Source organism: Stegodyphus dumicola, chromosome 6 (genome assembly GCF_044657685.1).
Source record: "Stegodyphus dumicola isolate Sdum_Otavi_A_Nest chromosome 6, ASM4465768v1".
Classification (NCBI taxonomy): Eukaryota; Metazoa; Arthropoda; class Arachnida; order Araneae; family Eresidae; genus Stegodyphus; species Stegodyphus dumicola.
The window spans coordinates 173658449-173676378 of NC_140773.1; the positions used below are offsets into that span (position 1 = coordinate 173658449).

At 32.3% G+C, this 17930-nt stretch overlaps 2 protein-coding genes across 13 annotated transcripts in view; one reads left to right on the top strand and one right to left on the bottom strand.

Annotated features, from left to right (window-relative positions):
• Positions 1-4387, top strand: part of LOC118198413 (uncharacterized) — a 56944-nt gene extending 52557 nt beyond the window's left edge. Inside the window, exon 8 of the mRNA XM_035370075.2 lies at positions 1815-4387. Coding sequence (XP_035225966.2) covers positions 1815-1948 — 134 coding nt within the window. The 3' untranslated portion in view covers positions 1949-4387. The remainder of the gene's footprint in view (positions 1-1814) is intronic.
• The window catches only part of LOC118198414 (uncharacterized), a 163494-nt gene that overhangs the window by 61315 nt on the left and 84249 nt on the right, over positions 1-17930 (bottom strand). For 5 of the 12 annotated variants that reach the window (XM_085819173.1, XM_085819171.1, XM_035370077.2 and 2 more), the window contains exon 2: positions 5554-7873. In XM_085819173.1, coding sequence (XP_085675299.1) covers positions 5727-7670 — 1944 coding nt within the window. In that variant the 5' untranslated portion in view covers positions 7671-7873 and the 3' untranslated portion in view covers positions 5554-5726. Of the gene's footprint in view, positions 1-1772; positions 1945-5553; positions 7874-16850; positions 17075-17930 lie in introns of those variants that run through there. The other 7 variants (XR_004759769.1, XR_004759768.1, XR_004759761.1 and 4 more) reach the window with 4 other exon arrangements.

Here is a 17930-nt window from a genome sequence, read left to right on the forward strand (position 1 = left end):
TATTAAAACTAAGCAAAGATGTTACGATGTGTTAAATTATCATTAATATTATAAGTGTTAATTAAATTATGTATCGTTGTTACAGAAACATGGGGAACTTCTTTTAAATCGAAAGTATCATATTGCCTTTTGCACAGGTTAATACTCTTAAAGTGATTCCCAAATGTATTGGGACACATTATTATAAAGATATTAATTATACATAGATTAAATATAGACAGATTAAATCAGAATTTTTTAATAATGTCTTTATTCTATTCCTTATATAATTATGTATGAGATTTGTTAAAATAATAGTTTAAATTATTAAATTCTTTTAAAATTTTCTTTAAAATTCTTTTTAAATAAATATTAATGAAAAAACAAAAATTCTTCAACAGTTATTTAAAAAACTGCTAGAAAGGCACCAAAAAATGCTTAACGACCCTAAAATGTAGTACTTTCTTACTCATTCTTTTTGCTTACATACTCGAATCCGACTATAACGAACCCGGCTTATAACGAACGAATCTTTTGATCCCATCCAATTTCTTTTACATTTAAAGTTATCTTATACTGCTCTAGCGAACCTCCAAAAGTAAGAAAATCGGATATAACGAACTTTATAGATATCTTTGATCGGTATTTTTTTTAGAGTTTTTTGCATTTTTCTACAGAATTTCTGCAAGTTTTAACGAAAAAATGACTTCCCGTTAAAACCACTACTTTTAGGTTATTAGGATCCATATTACATCCATATTTCACATTATTTTCTTAAAGGAATACACCGTTATGTTATATTTCTTTTTAACTCTCCCCCCAACACGTTTCTCTGTGTCCTAAACAAATGCTAATACAGGTATAGTTAATGCAACGTCAGCAGTAACATGCGCATTTCCTTGGGTATATTAGGTATCACCAGGCCTTGTTAGCTATTAAGCTTACACCTCTTTCCAGGGAAAACACTCCCGGTGGGAGGGGCGGGTCCGAGGGCCTCACACTTCTCTTTTCCTGCCACTACTCTCTTAAGAGAACTTACGGTTTGCCTTGTATTTTGAGTGCTTCCTTGTCGCACAGGCACTATACGCTTGCAAGCATACATGATTTAATTATGTCATGCATCAATGACTCTTAATTCAAATCCAGTTCTTCTGTTTTCCTTTTAAAATTCTAATATCTTAATCTTTCATGTTTCTTTACTATTTCCTTGGACAGATGGCCGTTTTGCCTTTTCTCCACCCTTTGTTTTTTTGGTGTAAATACTGTTATGGCTCCTACCTTCCTTGCAGATTTTTTTCCCTCCTGACGAAGAGGGACTTATTCATGTACCCGTTCGTCCTCGAAATCGATAGAGTTTCCGGGCTTCGAACCCGGGTTGTTTGGTGCAGCAGTCAGCGTTTCAAATTTTACTGGAAACATTGGTTCTTATATATATAAGAGTGTAGATATAATAACATAGAAATAAAAACATACGATACAGTACATTATTATGTTTCAACTAACTGGAGAGATCATAAACATCTGTAATCTAGTCTTTCTACTCGCATCACATTAAACTTCACTCCATCCCTTATTAGTACAAAAAATTGAGCTATTTACAAACAATAGGTCTCCTAATAATTTATGTAAATATGAGAACTTTTAATGTATCCAGCTAATAGTTATTTATAAATTTACATCATAAATGTAACAAATAAAAGACATTTAAGCACCTCGTAAATGGAATAATGGTTTGCTTGTATAAATAGATCATGTACTAGAATTTTAATATTTACAAACTAAAGAATAGAAAATTCGCATCTAAAATCCTTTTTAATATTTTTACTCAATTTCAGGACGTCTTGTGGAAGCTAATAATTCCCCGCTCTTTAAATCAGACATTCCCACCAAAAATGGAGTTATCCACGTCATTGATTGGGTACTAAGGCCTGGAGATCTTACTTGGTGTGATGGCGTCATTCTTCCCTGAAAATGAAGTACAAAAAAATACCCTATTACTCACCCATTCTCAGGACAGCACCAACATTTTTGCTTTTATACTTTGATTCATAATTATTATGAATTAAATTCTCTCATTTTTCGCCTACCAATGTATAGTAGCTGTGTTTCATAATGTTGATGGAAATCTAGATTTTCACAGGATTGGTGCTTAAGAAATCCGGAAGCCAACATTGCAAAATTCCTAACATCAATGTTTAATTGCAGTGTCATCACCAGAAGATTGTTTTATAGTTACCATGCTGCCTTTTCTGCTAGTTTCTGAAATATATACTGTAAAATATTTCTTCCAAACTTTCAGTTTCAGCACGTATTTGTCATTAAGTTTTACAAAATAAGCTGTATGTCAAAATTAGATAAAACATGTTAAAATAAGAAAATATTATGCTGTATAATATCATGCTATAAAATAACTATATAACTAAAGAGGATCATGCATACTTAATTAGATCCATAATACTTGTAGTTTGAACAACTGCGATTTCTCATCTGATAAGCAGAGGATGCTTAAAAATGATTGATATATATTCAGAGATAAAATGTGAATATACAGATGAACATATATAACCTGAATGAGCAAAAGAGTAAAAAGTTTTCACTTTCCGAGAAATTAGCGAAGTCACTGACAGCTGTCATATCCAAGCTTCAAGTTTTCTTTAAATGGATCTTTTTCAGATGTTTTTTCTAAATGGATCGTTTTCAGACTCTCACAAAGCTGATTAACAAAAATTGAGTGTGCTTTTCAATCACATTCTCCTAAGATCTCACCTCCAAAGACATCGATGCAAAGGGGGCTTCATGCCTCAGAAACCCACTAAGTATTTGTTAAAAGATTAAAAAAAGGCTTTAATCATCTACGACTAAAAACAAGCATTGATCTTGCACGACTGAGAGCTAGCTCACTATATCCCGTCAGAGCTGGAGACATGTTTTAACACGAAAGGTCTTCACAATGATCATATTTAAAACGAATAAACATTGAAATTAGCCATTTAAAAAATTCTATTAAAATGATAATTTACAAAATAGTATTTACAATTGTATAGTTAGAATATACTTAACCTCATAAAAAATGAAATGTATTAACCATTTGGGGCACCTTAAAATTATTCGCGTATCTACATCAGTGTTCTTAATCTCATATTACGTGAGAACTGAATGTACGTTTTTAAATCAGCTGACGCTTTTTTTACTGATGAAATTAAACGATTTTTACCTAAATTGAAAATTTTATTTATTAAATATTTATTGAAACTTACATAAATGGTAATAAAAATGACGCAAAGGAAAACAATTCCAATTTATATTTATTTTCTGTTTGAAATCGAAAGTTTGATATCCTCAATATGTGGGACTGAGATAAAAATAACAAAATACTGTAGCAAATTTCCAACCTAGGTTTATTCAAAACAGATTCCTTTACAAACTATATCCTGCTTTTCAAATCAACAAATACATAGAATGAATACTGATGAGTAGTTAAAATTAATGCTGTTCAAAAACCTTTTTCATAATTTTCTGTGTTTTCAATATGGTATTCTTTTAGAAGTGCTTCAATTTTGGGAAACAGGAAATAGTTGTTTGGAGCTAACTCCGGAGAATTAATGGGATCTGACAATTGCAAATTTGTTCTCTGGCCCAAAATTCTTAAATGTTTATCTTATGACAAGTGTTTGTTACAAAACAAAGGAAATCAGTTGCTCTGTTCTAGATATTAGAATTTCACGATGTTTCAGAGCATTTAATTAAGGTGCGAGTAACTGTCCATGAGTGACAAATTCTTTGCGTGTAAAATTTTCATTTCATGAAACACCATTAAGTATTGATATGATTTTCACATACAAACATTCCGGTGTTTAGAAATTTGCATTTGCATCCATGCACAATTAACTCTCACGCAACGACCAAGAAATGTGACTTATGTAGCAAGTGTTCTTAAAGAAAACACTTGCTTTACTTCAAGTTCTTAACTTGTAGATACAATGCCCATTTTCGTTCCGTATAATCTGACTGATTTAAAATTTTTGCACCATCTACAAATGCTGTACGTTATTTGATCACGGTAAGCTTTTGATAAAAATACTAATTTTGATAAACTGTATGAATATATCATGAAATTTTAATGTTTATGATTCCATTTGTTTGGCTCGCAACAAAAGGCAAACTGTTGTGGAAATGTATTTTTATCATATATTTGTTTGTTGTCATTGCACTTCATTTTTGTTTACAAATCATTGTTTGTTTATTTGTTTTTTAATTTGTTAACGAAAACGTCATTTATTGCTTTTCTTATATTACTGCATAAGATGTCTGTGACTTCATAAGTGTCATTCTGGGAATGACAAGTTTCAATTTTGTACTTTGTTTTGCTTTGTTGTGGAAAAAATAAATATCTTAAAATAAATGAAAATGATTTTGTTTTCTACGTGCAAAACACAAATCAGTATATTTTTTAAATAATATAGGCCAGCTTCAATTTAATTAAAGTATATTATTATTATTATTACCATAAGAGCTTAAAATTACCCGTTGGAATAAACTAGAAAATCATAAAAAGTGCAATTCATAATTAGCATTATTCTTACTTATTACATTTGAAGATATTCACTGATTCATTCAAATTCTTTTAATAACTTTTAGTTATTCACTTAGAAGTGTGGGCATTTACATTAGCAAGTGAATAAAAGAATACTTTAATTTAAGTTCACAATGACAGTCGACTTGTAACTAAAATATGGTTAAAGGAAAACAGAATTTAACATATACGTTTAAAATATTTTGTGGTAATTGATCTGATTACATTACATAATTCGTAAGAGGATGGCAAAATATATATATTAATAAATTTAATCGTAAATAAGCATATTATTATATTAAATAGAAGGTTTAAAGACTAAATATATAAAGATAAGTAATAAATAAAATGTTAAAAGAATAAAAAAATGCGTAGAAATTTCATACTATTTAAAAGTCTTTTATTAAATCTGGTAATTCATTTAAATAAATTTTTGATACTGTATCAAAGTGAAAATATTTAAATGTTTACCATCTATTTCGATAAAGAATTTAATAATTAAAATGGTTTGCTTCGATATTTTTCCTTAATAGTCAGATGTAAAATTTTGTCGGATCAACTTCGCTATTTTTAGGTACTATATTACTGGAAAGAAAAGTGTAGTTTTCGACAAACTTGGTAATTTTAATATGTGTTATCCAAAGTACTGTATTCTTATCATGAAATTCAATTCTTTATTTTAAGGTATTTGTAATATTTACTAACTTAATTTAAAATAATGCAGTGTTATTCATTTTCTTGTGCCTGATCAAGTTTTTCAGGCCACAGTCTGGATGAAGAACGGTAAATCCACTTATTCTCAAATGCATTTTACTTTCAAATATCAACTTTGTTCATAATTAATTCTTAAGTAAGCCGTTTCAACGTGAAACCTTTTATATTTCAAGTACATTAACTTATCGTAATATCTTAGTTTTCTCAAAATATACAAATAAAAACTAAAACTTTTATAAACTTATTAATTTGATATTATGATTCAAAGTCCAATTATAAAAAACAACTAAATATAAATTATATTTTAATGCATTGCTAACAAAATAAATAAATATTTTTTTACATAAAAGGCAAATATTTTCTTTAAATAGTAGTCTAAAACTAATTTCAGTCTGTTTCAGCAGTAATTTAAAATTTCTGAAACAAAAACAAATCGACTTTAATTAAGAAGGTAATGATTTCAAACAGGTCCTGATTTCAAACAAAAGCAGTATTTGCGCATTTCAGAGTCATCTATACAATCGCCTTGATTGCCATACTTGTTTATGCGGCTTATGTCGCCCAGTTTAAATGCTTCTTTAATATATTGCAAAGTACTTTCAAATTCTGCTCCACCAGGCTCTGCTTGAAGCGTTACTTGATACTCCAAATGGGAACCGATGGAATCATCAAAAACAACTGACTTTTCATCACCTGCACGTTCGAGTTCAGAATAAGTAAGCATCTCTTTTATTGGTTTACTTACTCGAACATCTATAATAGATGACAATTTAAGTTCAGCACATGAATCTCTGTAAGGTTTTGTTATATTATTCACAGCTTCCAAGAGGATATTAGCTACTTTTCGAGACGACGCGTCTTTGGATGGAATTTTATGATAATCGTGGCATACACACCAGTGCGGTAGAATGAAAGCACTGTTGCAATTTCTTTCGACAGGTATTTCTTTAAAAAGACTGATCCCATAAGGTGTGTGACTATAATTGTAATCATTAGACATCATTTGATAAAGGTCGACAAAAGTTTCATGGATGTCAAATGGAGTTGTCAGCCGATACTGATTTAGTTCAAGATTCTGTGCAATTTTAGGATATGCCTGCAAAAACCATGGTGGAAATGATATAAATAAAAAAGGCATTCTTTCTTCTACCTTTCCAATATAGGTCTTGCGTATACCTCCAAACCGTATCCCATGATCGCTCATAAATATCAGCATGCTTTTGTTTAAGAGACCCATGTTCTTGATATCGCTTAATAGCTCAAACGCAGGTTTGTCAGCAAGCCCTGCTTTATTAAGTTTGCCATGAGTTAACCTAGCAGCCCAAGTGAAGGCAAAATAAGGTCTGCTTTCCATAGTTGAAAGAAAACTACGTAGATAATCGAACAAAACTTTAATTTCTGGTTTCGCCTGCAAGCAATCCACTTTACTTCGTTTGTGCCACGGAGTATCTTCAATTGCTATAGTAAAAGGTCTAAAGAAATAATCTGTTGGTGGAAACTGAAATCCATTCTTCACATAATTGTACGTTGCCATATCAGGAGCATCTTCTGCTAATAATGTGCGATAACCCATGACTGAGAAGTTTTTCCATATAAAATCTAGATCATCGAAATACCTATCTTTATTTTTAGAAGTATAATAATGCTTTATGAAATGGCCTGTTAGCATCGGAGTAAGATTGGGAAATGTATTGTCAGCTACTTTCATATATCCATGAAATTCAAACATTTTAAGGTTGTTTCGAACAAATTCTGAGGTCGTTTTGAAATGTCTCTCAAAATTTAACTTCGAAATAGAATCTATACCTACCACAATAATATTTAGAGGTGTTTTAGTTAATCTTTTAGAAGCACTTTTTTCACACCTTTCCTCCACTTGAGGTTTTAGTGGTGTAGATGCTAAAAATTCTTCATAAACGACAGTGGAATTCGTTCTGCAGAAGACTTTGACAAACTCTGAAGGCAAATCTTCGCCGAACTTGAGCATCTTTTCTTTACTATATTCAAATTTATTGTCTGCTCTAGAAGTATCATTATTTGGATTTCTTAAAATTGATCTATATGTACAAACAATTTTCTTCCCTTTGAAGTCTTTCTGGATGTGGGTTTTGTCTAAAATAACTTTATTATTAACAACGTTCAAATAACTTTTACCACTACATTCTATGTCTCCACTGATGTTCTTATAATATTCCAATATAGTTTTATCAAACGGATCATATTTAGGCACCTTGCAGCCTTGTGTAAACAACACAAATTTTTGAAGCTCTGGAACTAAATTAATCGCACTTATTTTACTTTTTAAAGGAGTAAATGGTAAGTAAGACAAATAGTACAGTACAGTATATACGATACCTAACACACATAAGAGGTAAGCTGTCGTTTTAAAAACTGGTTTTTTCATGGTCAAATTATTTCGTGATCGTTTTTATCTTTAATTTAACTTATCGTTCTGAAAGGCCTTACTTACAGTATACGCGTGCTGGAATATTCTTTAGATTTCAGAGGGAAGTACGGAATTACGCCCATTTCCCGTTTCTGTCAGGTAATATGGATGAATACTTTACTCAAGCCTTTTCTCTTCCTTCAAAAACTCATCTAATTTACCTGCAAAATGGTTAAAAAATAAAATCAATTAATAATTTAAAGAGTTATACATGTATATATATACAGGGTGGTTCTAAATTGCTTTTACAAATTAAGAAGAGTGATAGCACCCATCCAGACGAGCAATTATTACCATAGAACATGGGTCGCATTCCACTCTGAGAGGCAGAAAAGAGGAAAGTAGAGACGCATCGATAAAGGACAATGAGACTATCTATCTCCTAAGACTATCAAGAATTAGCCGTATGCAAATTTGCACTAAGAAGAAGCGGCATTTTGCTCTTAGTTGGTACCGGAGAAAGCCAATCAGAACAAACGTTGCCCTTGAAAAAGACACAGCATCGCTTCAAGTATTAGGGCAGGTATCCTAAGTGGGAAGCCGTTTGGCCGGCGTAACATATCGTATCTACTTGGAACAAGTACTTCCCGTTTTATTGCAGGCTGTTCCGCTCTTTATTCAGAGAGGTATGCGGTTTATGCACGAGAACCCCAGCACATTTTTCCATCACGGTCCGTAACCTTTTAAATGCCACATATCCCGCACGATGGATAGGACGTGACGGACCTGTGGCTCACCGGACCTCAACCCTCTGGACCTTTTCTTCTGGGGGCAGATGAAATCTGTGTACTTACTGAAGATCTTACTGAGAATCGTTGTTGCCACGTTCAAAACTAACACGACACCAGGAATCTTCGGGAGGGTACATCAGTCGTTCCTTCTGATGTCAACTGTGCAACGACACACGTGGTCGGCATTTTGAGAACTTTCTGTAAGTTTTTCACTAAATAATAAATCTGATTGCGCAACTTTTGACCTCGTTCATTCGCTTTCCCAACATTGTTTAAGTTCAGGTTGGAATTCTATTCCTCTTCTTAATAATCTCAGTGTAGAATCTCAGTGCCTCTCAGTGTGCAATGCGCCCCTTTGTTCTGTGGTAATTATTGCTCGTCTGGATTAAATCTGTAAAAGCAATTTAGAATCACCTTGTATTATATTTCATAATTACAAAACAATTTTTTTAAACAAAATGTAAATATGCCTAATATTTTCGCGCATTAAGCTGCTGAAATATTATCAGTAAAGACATAAAGTAAGACATAAAAATTATGATGATCTTCAACTTCATAAGATTTTTAATTAAGCACAACAAAAATTTCCTGCTATAAATTCTAAAATTTCGGTTTGCTTCAAGTACAACAAAAAGCTAAGTAGTTTTATTTCTAACCATAATGAAGATTATGCAGTACCATGATTTTGCAATGAAGAAACATTTCTGCCATTTGTTGACGAAGAGCCCAAGCATATTATAACAGGAAATCTAGACGTTATTCAAGATCAAGATATTAGACCGCTTATGAAAAAGGAACGAAGATTAGACCTATTAAATTCATTAATAAATTATATTGTATAGAAAGTATTTCTACAGATATTGATAATTTCAACTTGATAGCAAGTTCTCAACTTAGTTTATTTTCATATCTAATTAAAGAATGGAAGAATGAGATTATTACTCAAAGCAAAAAGAAAATTGAGTAAATTCAAGGATTTAAAGAAATTAAAAACTGGAAAAATTTACTTCTGAAATTCACAATTAAAAAAGCAATTTAGCATAACCAAAATTGATAAAGCAAATAATAATTTCAGTATTTTATGAAAAATATTCTACAATGATCTGATTGAAATGAACTGAAAAATTCTTCTTCCTTGTAGAGACATTAGGTATTTTGTAGAAACAAGAAAGATTGAAAAATTAGCAACCGCCTTCGCCGGGAATCGAACCACGGACCTTTGAAATACCGGCTCAATGTGCTGACCACTACACCACGAAGGCACGCTAAGAAGGTGGGAGAAATACCTTATAACCTAATAGTGTGGGCAAAAATAAAGAAAGAACTGCTATTAAAAAAAATTTATGCTTTTCACAAAAAATGGAGAAATTCTCTCTTTACTACAAAAAACAAATTTGCCAATCTTTATGCCTTACCAAAATTTCATAAAAATCCAGTAAAATTTAGATTTATAGCCAATATTACCAGAAACTTCAAGAAGAATTTTGATGATATTTTACCACTCTACTTAAAACTGTTTGTAATATATATTTTCAACAAGTTAAAGAAGACAAAAACTACTGCTGGATTATTTATGACAACTTTCATTGAAAAAGTTAAAGATCTTAAAATTTACAATATTAACTGCTATGACTTTGAAAACCTCTACACGTCTCTGCCACTCAAAGAAATCTAGGAAAGTCTTTTAGAAATGACAGAATTTTTTCCTGAAATGCTTGACATTCTGGATTTACAAAAAATGGAATGAATTTCTACATTTTTCGCTATACAATAACAATATTAAACTTTCACACTTATTTTACCTGCAAACACAAGGAATTCCAATGGGAAGTTCATATTTCACTCATATTTGTAACTTATTTCTATTTTCTAAAGAATTCAAATTCCTAAAGAGCCTTTCTGATAACGACTTCAGTAAATTTGAACCCATTTATAGCTATATTGATGACATTGTTACTTTCAAAAATTTTAATCTCATCAAAAACAGCAACATCTACCCACATTGTCCAAAACCAGCAGAAATAGTTTATCTTGATCTAAGTATCTACAATCTAACAGAAATTAAACTTTTTGATAAAAGATTTTAATTTTTCTACTAATAAACTTATAAATTGGAATTCCAACATATCTAAAAACGTTATTGCAAATACTATCATTAAGCAAATTAACAGAATTAAAAAAGTTTGCACTGAAATAGAAACACAAAAAGAAGAAACTCTAAGTCTGACCAAAATTTTAAGAGATAATGAAATTCTTTTATCATTAATAGTCTTTTAAAAAAAACTGGAGTAGTCGACACCATATAATACTTTAAAAAAAAAAGAAGGATAAAGAAGGATTTTGTTTTAGGATATTTATTATAGGATTTTATTTTTTATTTATTTTTATTTTTCTACTTCTTTTTATTTTTTTCTCAATTACTGTTCTGCTACTAAATAAGGGCCTTATATATTCAAAGTTGTCATGATAAGCCCATGACTTGAAGAATTTTTACTTTTTTAACAATAGTCTCTTTACTTCTGTTTCAAAATATTCTAAGATCTATAAATCGACATCAATCACTTCTTAAATGTAACTTTTAATATGTACAATATTTACAGATCATAGATCAAACATGGTGGTTCAGTTGACAAATAAATGTATATGCTTTCATAATCGAAAATCGAAATCAAATAGGAACCGAAGTGTTCCTAATCAAACAGTGTGCGAACCATCAGACATCCATCTATCGAACTGCCGGTGGAGAGTCTATGGAAATTCAGAAGGCACGTCGCGTCTCGTTAACACGCAACGCTAGCGCCATCTATCAATTAATCAAAATAATTTCCACACACTCCCCACCTGAACTCTGTCAAGAGTTCACATCAATCTAACAAGAATCAAATTTATAGCAATAAGTATTTTAACATATAATTATAAAACAATTGATAAGTATATTAAATGAATAGAAAATATATTCAAACTATAATCACTAAATTCTAAAAAAGGTATGTTATCATCAAATATAATTTGACACTACTTCAGTAAATCTAAACTATTCTTAATCTAAGCGTATGAAATTAAACTAGTAAAATAAACAATTGCATAAAACATATTCAATCTTATTCATATTATTAAACAATAAAAAATTTTTTAAAGTTCTAAAGGATATAATAATTGAACTGGTCGTTTTATTATTGTTCCATCAGCAGTTTTTAGTTCACAAGAACGAACTTTGTTGTCATGACCACGAAAAACGTTTATCACTCTACCACAATTCCACAAAGGTTTGCACTTATTGTTGCCTTCAATTAATACAAGATCATCAACTTTTAGATCATCATAAACGTTAGGATTTTTTAATTGATGAGCTGTCCGAAGATCCATCAAATATTGTTTTTTCCATTTAGTCCACAGTTGCCTAACCAATAAATCTTGATAAATCTTTCTTTTAGTCAGAGAGGACTTGGTAGAGCCAACTTTAACAATGGAATTAAAGTTGATAGGTAATGTAGAATCTTTGTTTCCAAAAATCGAAAAATTGACTGGCTTTAGTGGCAACGGTTCCTTGTGGTCATTGTACACATATGTCAAAGGACGAGAATTCAAAACAGCTTCCACTTGTGCTAAAACTGTTGACAATTCTTCAAACGTTAGTAAAGCTTTACCGAGAATTTTTCGTAAGCACTCTTTCACTGATTTTACTAATCTCTCGTAGAAGCCTCCCCACCAAGCCCCTCGTTCTATTATAAACTTCCAACTGATTCTTTCATTCGACAGAAAATCTTGGAATTTCTCATTCGACAATAGTTTAGAGAAATGTTCGAGTTCTTTTTTTCCCTTTTTAAAAGTTTTCGCGTTGTCCGAATAAATTACTCGACAATTGCCTCTCCTAGACGTGAATCTTTTGAATGCCATCAAGAAAGAATCTGTAGAGAGATTCGGTACAAGTTCCAGATGTATGGCTCTAGTGTTAGCGCATGTAAATAATGTTACATAGGCTTTTTGACTTCCTTCGATGTTTTTTACGTAAATCGGTCCAGCAAAATCTATGCCAGATACGTAGAATGGTGGTGTCTCATTGATTCTGTCTTCTGGAAGTTGAGAAGTGGTCTGGTCAGCAGACTTCAATGAATATCTTTTACAAATAAGACACTTGTTTATTATTTTCTTGATAAATTGACGTCCTTTTGGAATCCAAAAGCGACTTCGAATTTCAGCTAAGGTCGTTGCTACTTCTCCATGCATCATTTTAACATGTGCACTTTCTACTATTAAATTCGTTAGCCAGGAGTCTCTTGAAAGAATTGCCGGGTGTTTTTCATCATGTGACAAACTAGAATGTTGTAATCTTCCACCTGCTCTCAGTATTCCGTTTTGGTCTAAAAATGGGTTAAAAAGATATAAGGATGATTTCTTTTCGACTTTATTCGCTTTCTTCAGAGACTCAATTTCTTCGGGATAGAAACGTTCTTGTTCAGATCGAATCCAATAATTTTCGGCATCTACTATTTCTTCAGTCATTAATGAACCTGTCAAATGGTTTGTTTTCCTAATTTTACCAATGAATCGTTTCATCCAACCAGTTATTCTCAACAATTTTCTTAAATTACTATATTTTGAGATGTCTATTACCCTTTCTTCAACTGCCGTGCATACAAATTCATAAATATCATTAATATTTTTGCGGTATTCTAATTCTTCTTCAGTGACAGGTTTCTCTTCATTCTGTCGAGGCCACAACTCAGACGACATTCTAAGCCATTCTGGTCCTTGAAACCAGATAGGATTGTTTTTCAAATCTGGAAGTTTAGCTCCTCTCGAAGCCAAATCAGCGGGATTACATTTACCGGGGCAATAATGCCAATTTTCTGGGGATGTTAAATTTTGTATTTCCTGAATACGATTTTTAACGAAAAGCTTAAATTTCTTTGCACAGTCTTTTATCCAGAAAAGTGTGATTTTCGAATCAGTCCAGAAAAAACAAGAAGGTTGTAACTTCAAAACTTTATTGATGCTAGTGCCTAATTTGGCTGACAAAAGAGCTCCCATTAGTTCCAACCTAGGTAAGGTGAGTGGTTTTAAAGGCGCTACTCTAGTCTTTGAAGCAACAAAAACCGTATATATTTGTTCATTGCTAGAAATTATACGTAGATACGCTACTGTACCATATGCCCTTTTGCTAGCGTCAGAAAAACAGTGCAGTTCAATCCGTTCCACATCACTATTACCGATTGCAGAAAAATAATATCGTGGAATACCGATTTCGTCCAAATTGGAAACTTCTTTGCACCATGTTTTCCAAACAGAACATAAATTTTCTGGTAGTTCATCATCCCAATCTAAAGCAAGTGTCCAAATTTGCTGCAATAAGATTTTGACTCTAAGTACAAACGGTGATAATAGACCTACAGGATCAAAAATTCGTCCTATTGCTTGTAGGACGAAACGTTTAGTATTAACTTGTTTTGAGAGAAATGTTATCAAATGTTTTACATCAAAGTAAATTATGTCACCTTGGTTGTCCCAAGCGACTCCTAACACTTTCAATGGAGGATTTCCAGCTTCCGAAACATGACTAGATTCCTCGGATTCAATACCTTCTTTAATCCATAATTCGCGCAGTTCTTGAAAATTGGTGTGCCATTTATGTAGAATCATACTAGCATCTCTAAAAATGCTGACGCATTCTAAACTGGTATTGAAAGCAAGTTCAACGTTTTGGTGTCCTCCAATGATGTCATCTACATAAATGTGATCATTTAGAAATTCGCAAGTGGCAGGGTAGGTTTTCTCATATTGTTTCAAATGGTGTTTAATGATTGCAGCCAGTAAAAATGGACTGCTGTTTACGCCAAATAACACACGTGTGAACCGATAAGTTATAAAATTTTGTGGATCATCGAATGGGTTTTTAGTAAACAGAAAACGCGTTACATCTCTGTCCTTCTCATCTACTTCTATCTGAAGAAAAGCCTGCTTTATGTCACTTGTAAATGCTACAGGATGAAGCCTGAAGGCCAACAGAAGTTCAAGAATGTCAGGATACAAATTTGGACCAATATACAAGCAGTCATTTAACGAGATTTCACCAGGTCCATGTGAAGACGCGTCGAATACGATACGTAGTTTACTAGTAGTTCGATCACTACGAACGATTTCTCTATGAGGCAAATAAAATGTGATTTGAGATTCACTATCAACAGTGTCTGGAACTGGTTCAATGATGTTTTGTTGTAAATAATCTTGTAGAACTGTTTGATACGAATAAAAGAGTTCAGGGTTATTCTGAAATCGCTTTAAAAGTTTCTCAAATCGTTTCAACGCAATCGCTTTATTGTCATGTAACTCATATTTTCTATCAGACTTCCATGGCAGCCTAACCTTGTAACGAGAATTTCTGTATAAAATTTCCGATTCGAATTTTTCCATTATGGTATTGTCTAATGGGTCAGATAATTCATTTTCAGGTTTTATACCTAAACTTTCAAGCTCCCAAAATTTCTTTATCTGATCAGATATTATATCTTCCTCAACTATGATATTAAAGGCTGTGGACGTGTATGTTGTACCTTTAGTGTAACCTAGCAGAGACCAACCGAATAACGTTTCAGCAGCTACTAAATGTTTGTCTAAACGCTTAAGTTTCCCAGTTACTACATCATAATAATGATCAGCTCCTATCAAAAGAGTAATTTTTTCTTTGCAATCCCAAGAATCTGCGAGTTGTAAACCTTCTAACTGTTTGCCTAAAATGTGTCTATCCAGATTAGGAGGTGGTAAATCAGAACTTGAAATTAGTTCAGTCACGAGAGCTTCAATTTCGATTTTCAAATTCGGTGTTTCCTTGTTCTGTAATTTTATCTTAACAACGTCAAATGTTTTTCTAATGGGTGTTTTATTTCCAAACGTAAATACCGAAAGAGTCTCTGTTCGAATAACAGGAAGCTTCAATTTATCCGCGATTTCTTTTCTTAGGAAGGAACGCATACTACCTGAATCCAGTAGAGCTCTAATTAAAACCGACTGCGTAGTTGTTCGAAGTGTTACGCAACACGTTTGAAGTGAAATAGTTTTAATTTTGCTGCGTGAGAATGCTGAAAGAACATGCGAATCTTCTATACTTTTATTTTTTTCATTTCGTTCTTTCTCAGCGCGAAAGCATATTGAACGGTTATGTCGACCTTTGCACTTGGAGCAGACGAGATCGCTTCGACACTGCTTTAGGCGGTGGTTTAATTTCAGGCAAAGGTAACATCGGGAATGTTTACGTAATAAATTTCTCTTCTCATCAACTGTCAGTGATTCACAGTCTTCAGTAACATGTTTGGATGTATTACAAAACAGACAGCAATTAGTATTTTTGTTTTCTTTAACCGGCGCCAAGAGCTGGTAAGTGGAATGAACGATGCTCCCCTTCCCACCCTTCTCTTTATAAACACAGGAAGTGCTTTCTGATTTATGAGTGGAGAGCAAAAGATGGCTTCTCTCGCGACTTTCCAATTCTAAACGAACAAAGTGCAATAATTCGTCAACATTAAAAAAAGGATGACGAATCCGTTTTACGATTAAATTCTAAGGTTATATCAGACGGCAGAGTTTTCATTATGGCTGGAATCAACATATAACTGTATTTATCCGGTGTGACTTCTAATGATTTCAAGCTGCGTATTTGAGTTTCGATAGTGTCACAAAGTTTGCGAAGTTTTACAGTGTCACTGGATTTGGTTACTGGGGTAAGATTCAGGAGTTTTTGCATGTGTGAGTTTATAATTATATCTTTTCTGCCAAACCTGTTTTTAAGTATTTCGACAACTTCATCGTAATTTGGTTCCGAAATGCAAAAGCCTTCTATCGCGTTTGCGGCGTTCCCGCATAAGTACGATTTTAAATAATTAAATTTTTCGATCTTTGTTAAAGATTCATTATCATGGATTGCTACCTTGAAAGAGTTCCAAAAACTTGTCCACTGGGTGTAATCTCCATAGAATTTAGCGATGGTTAATTTTGGCAGACGCGTACATTTATTGCTTTCGATTTTAGAATTAGTTTCGTTAAGAGAGTTTTCATTATCCGAATTTGTTACTTTATTTAATTCTTTCAATTTTTTATTTGCTCTGAATTGCCATAACTGAATTTTCTCTTCGTATTCGATACAAGATAGAATTTGTGTTTCAAACTCTTCTGCCTCTGATTTCAAGTCACGCTCTATCTGAGCATCTAACTCACTCAGAGCTTTTGATTTCATGATTAATTGATCTAAATTTTCTTCTAATGTACTTGTATCAATTTCTTCTTTCTTCAACTCCGATTCGATTTTTTTTAGAATCTTGGACACGGTGGTCCTGATAACTTTGCGTTTCGATTTTAATTTAACAACAGACTCTTCCGCCATAGTTACTCTACAAATTAGAAAGTTTAGCCTTACCTTTTTTGCCGACTTCGCACACTTGCAACGTGCTAAATCCAATTCTTGACGGCCTAATGCACCAGCTGTTTCAAAATATTCTAAGATCTATAAATCGACATCAATCACTTTTTAAATGTAACTTTTAATATGTACAATATTTACAGATCATAGATCAAACATGGTGGTTCAGTTGACAAATAAATGTATATGCTTTCATAATCGAAAATCGAAATCAAATAGGAACCGAAGTGTTCCTAATCAAACAGTGTGCGAACCATCAGACATCCATCTATCGAACTGCCGGTGGAGAGTCTATGGAAATTCAGAAGGCACGTCGCGTCTCGTTAACACGCAACGCTAGCGCCATCTATCAATTAATCAAAATAATTTCCACAACTTCCTTTTTCTGCAATTTTAGATAACAATTTTAAAAAATCTAAAATTCAACTTCATAGATTTTTCTACTCATATATACAAAATAATTATTAAAACCTTTTTGACCCCCTATTTGGGCTCCTTTCTGAGTCTATTTTTTAAAAAAGAATAATTGACTTTAAAATTTAATTTCAAGATTATATATATTGAATATCGTTCAGTGTAAAGTTTTACACTGAACGATATTCTTTATTCCCATTTTTGTTTGAAAACAGTCAAACTTTAGTTAAATTTCATTCAATTAAAAAAGTAATCCTTTTCTTTGTCAAAATTCAAAAATTTACATTGAAGTATTTAAAAGTTTTTCTTTTGGTTTCAAAATTCTATCTTTTGCTCCAAATTTAGCCTTTTGAGCGATTACTTTCTCGCCAAAGTTTTTTAGTTTCGCCAATGAAGCCGAAATGGCAAACCTGTACGTCACTACTATAACGATATTATTCGTTTCGATTGTGGCTTACTGATTGTTCTTGAAGTTTTTCATTACTTCTAATGAGTTTTAATCAAGTCTTTTCACGTAAGTTTTATAACGTTTTAAATTCTTTGGATTATATGCTATATGTTTAAAGGTAAAAATTTCGATTTAAATTTTTCACTTACGTTTTCAATTCTTTAACCCTTTGCGGCACAGTGTGTCCGGTCTGGACACACCTAAAAATTTCTTTC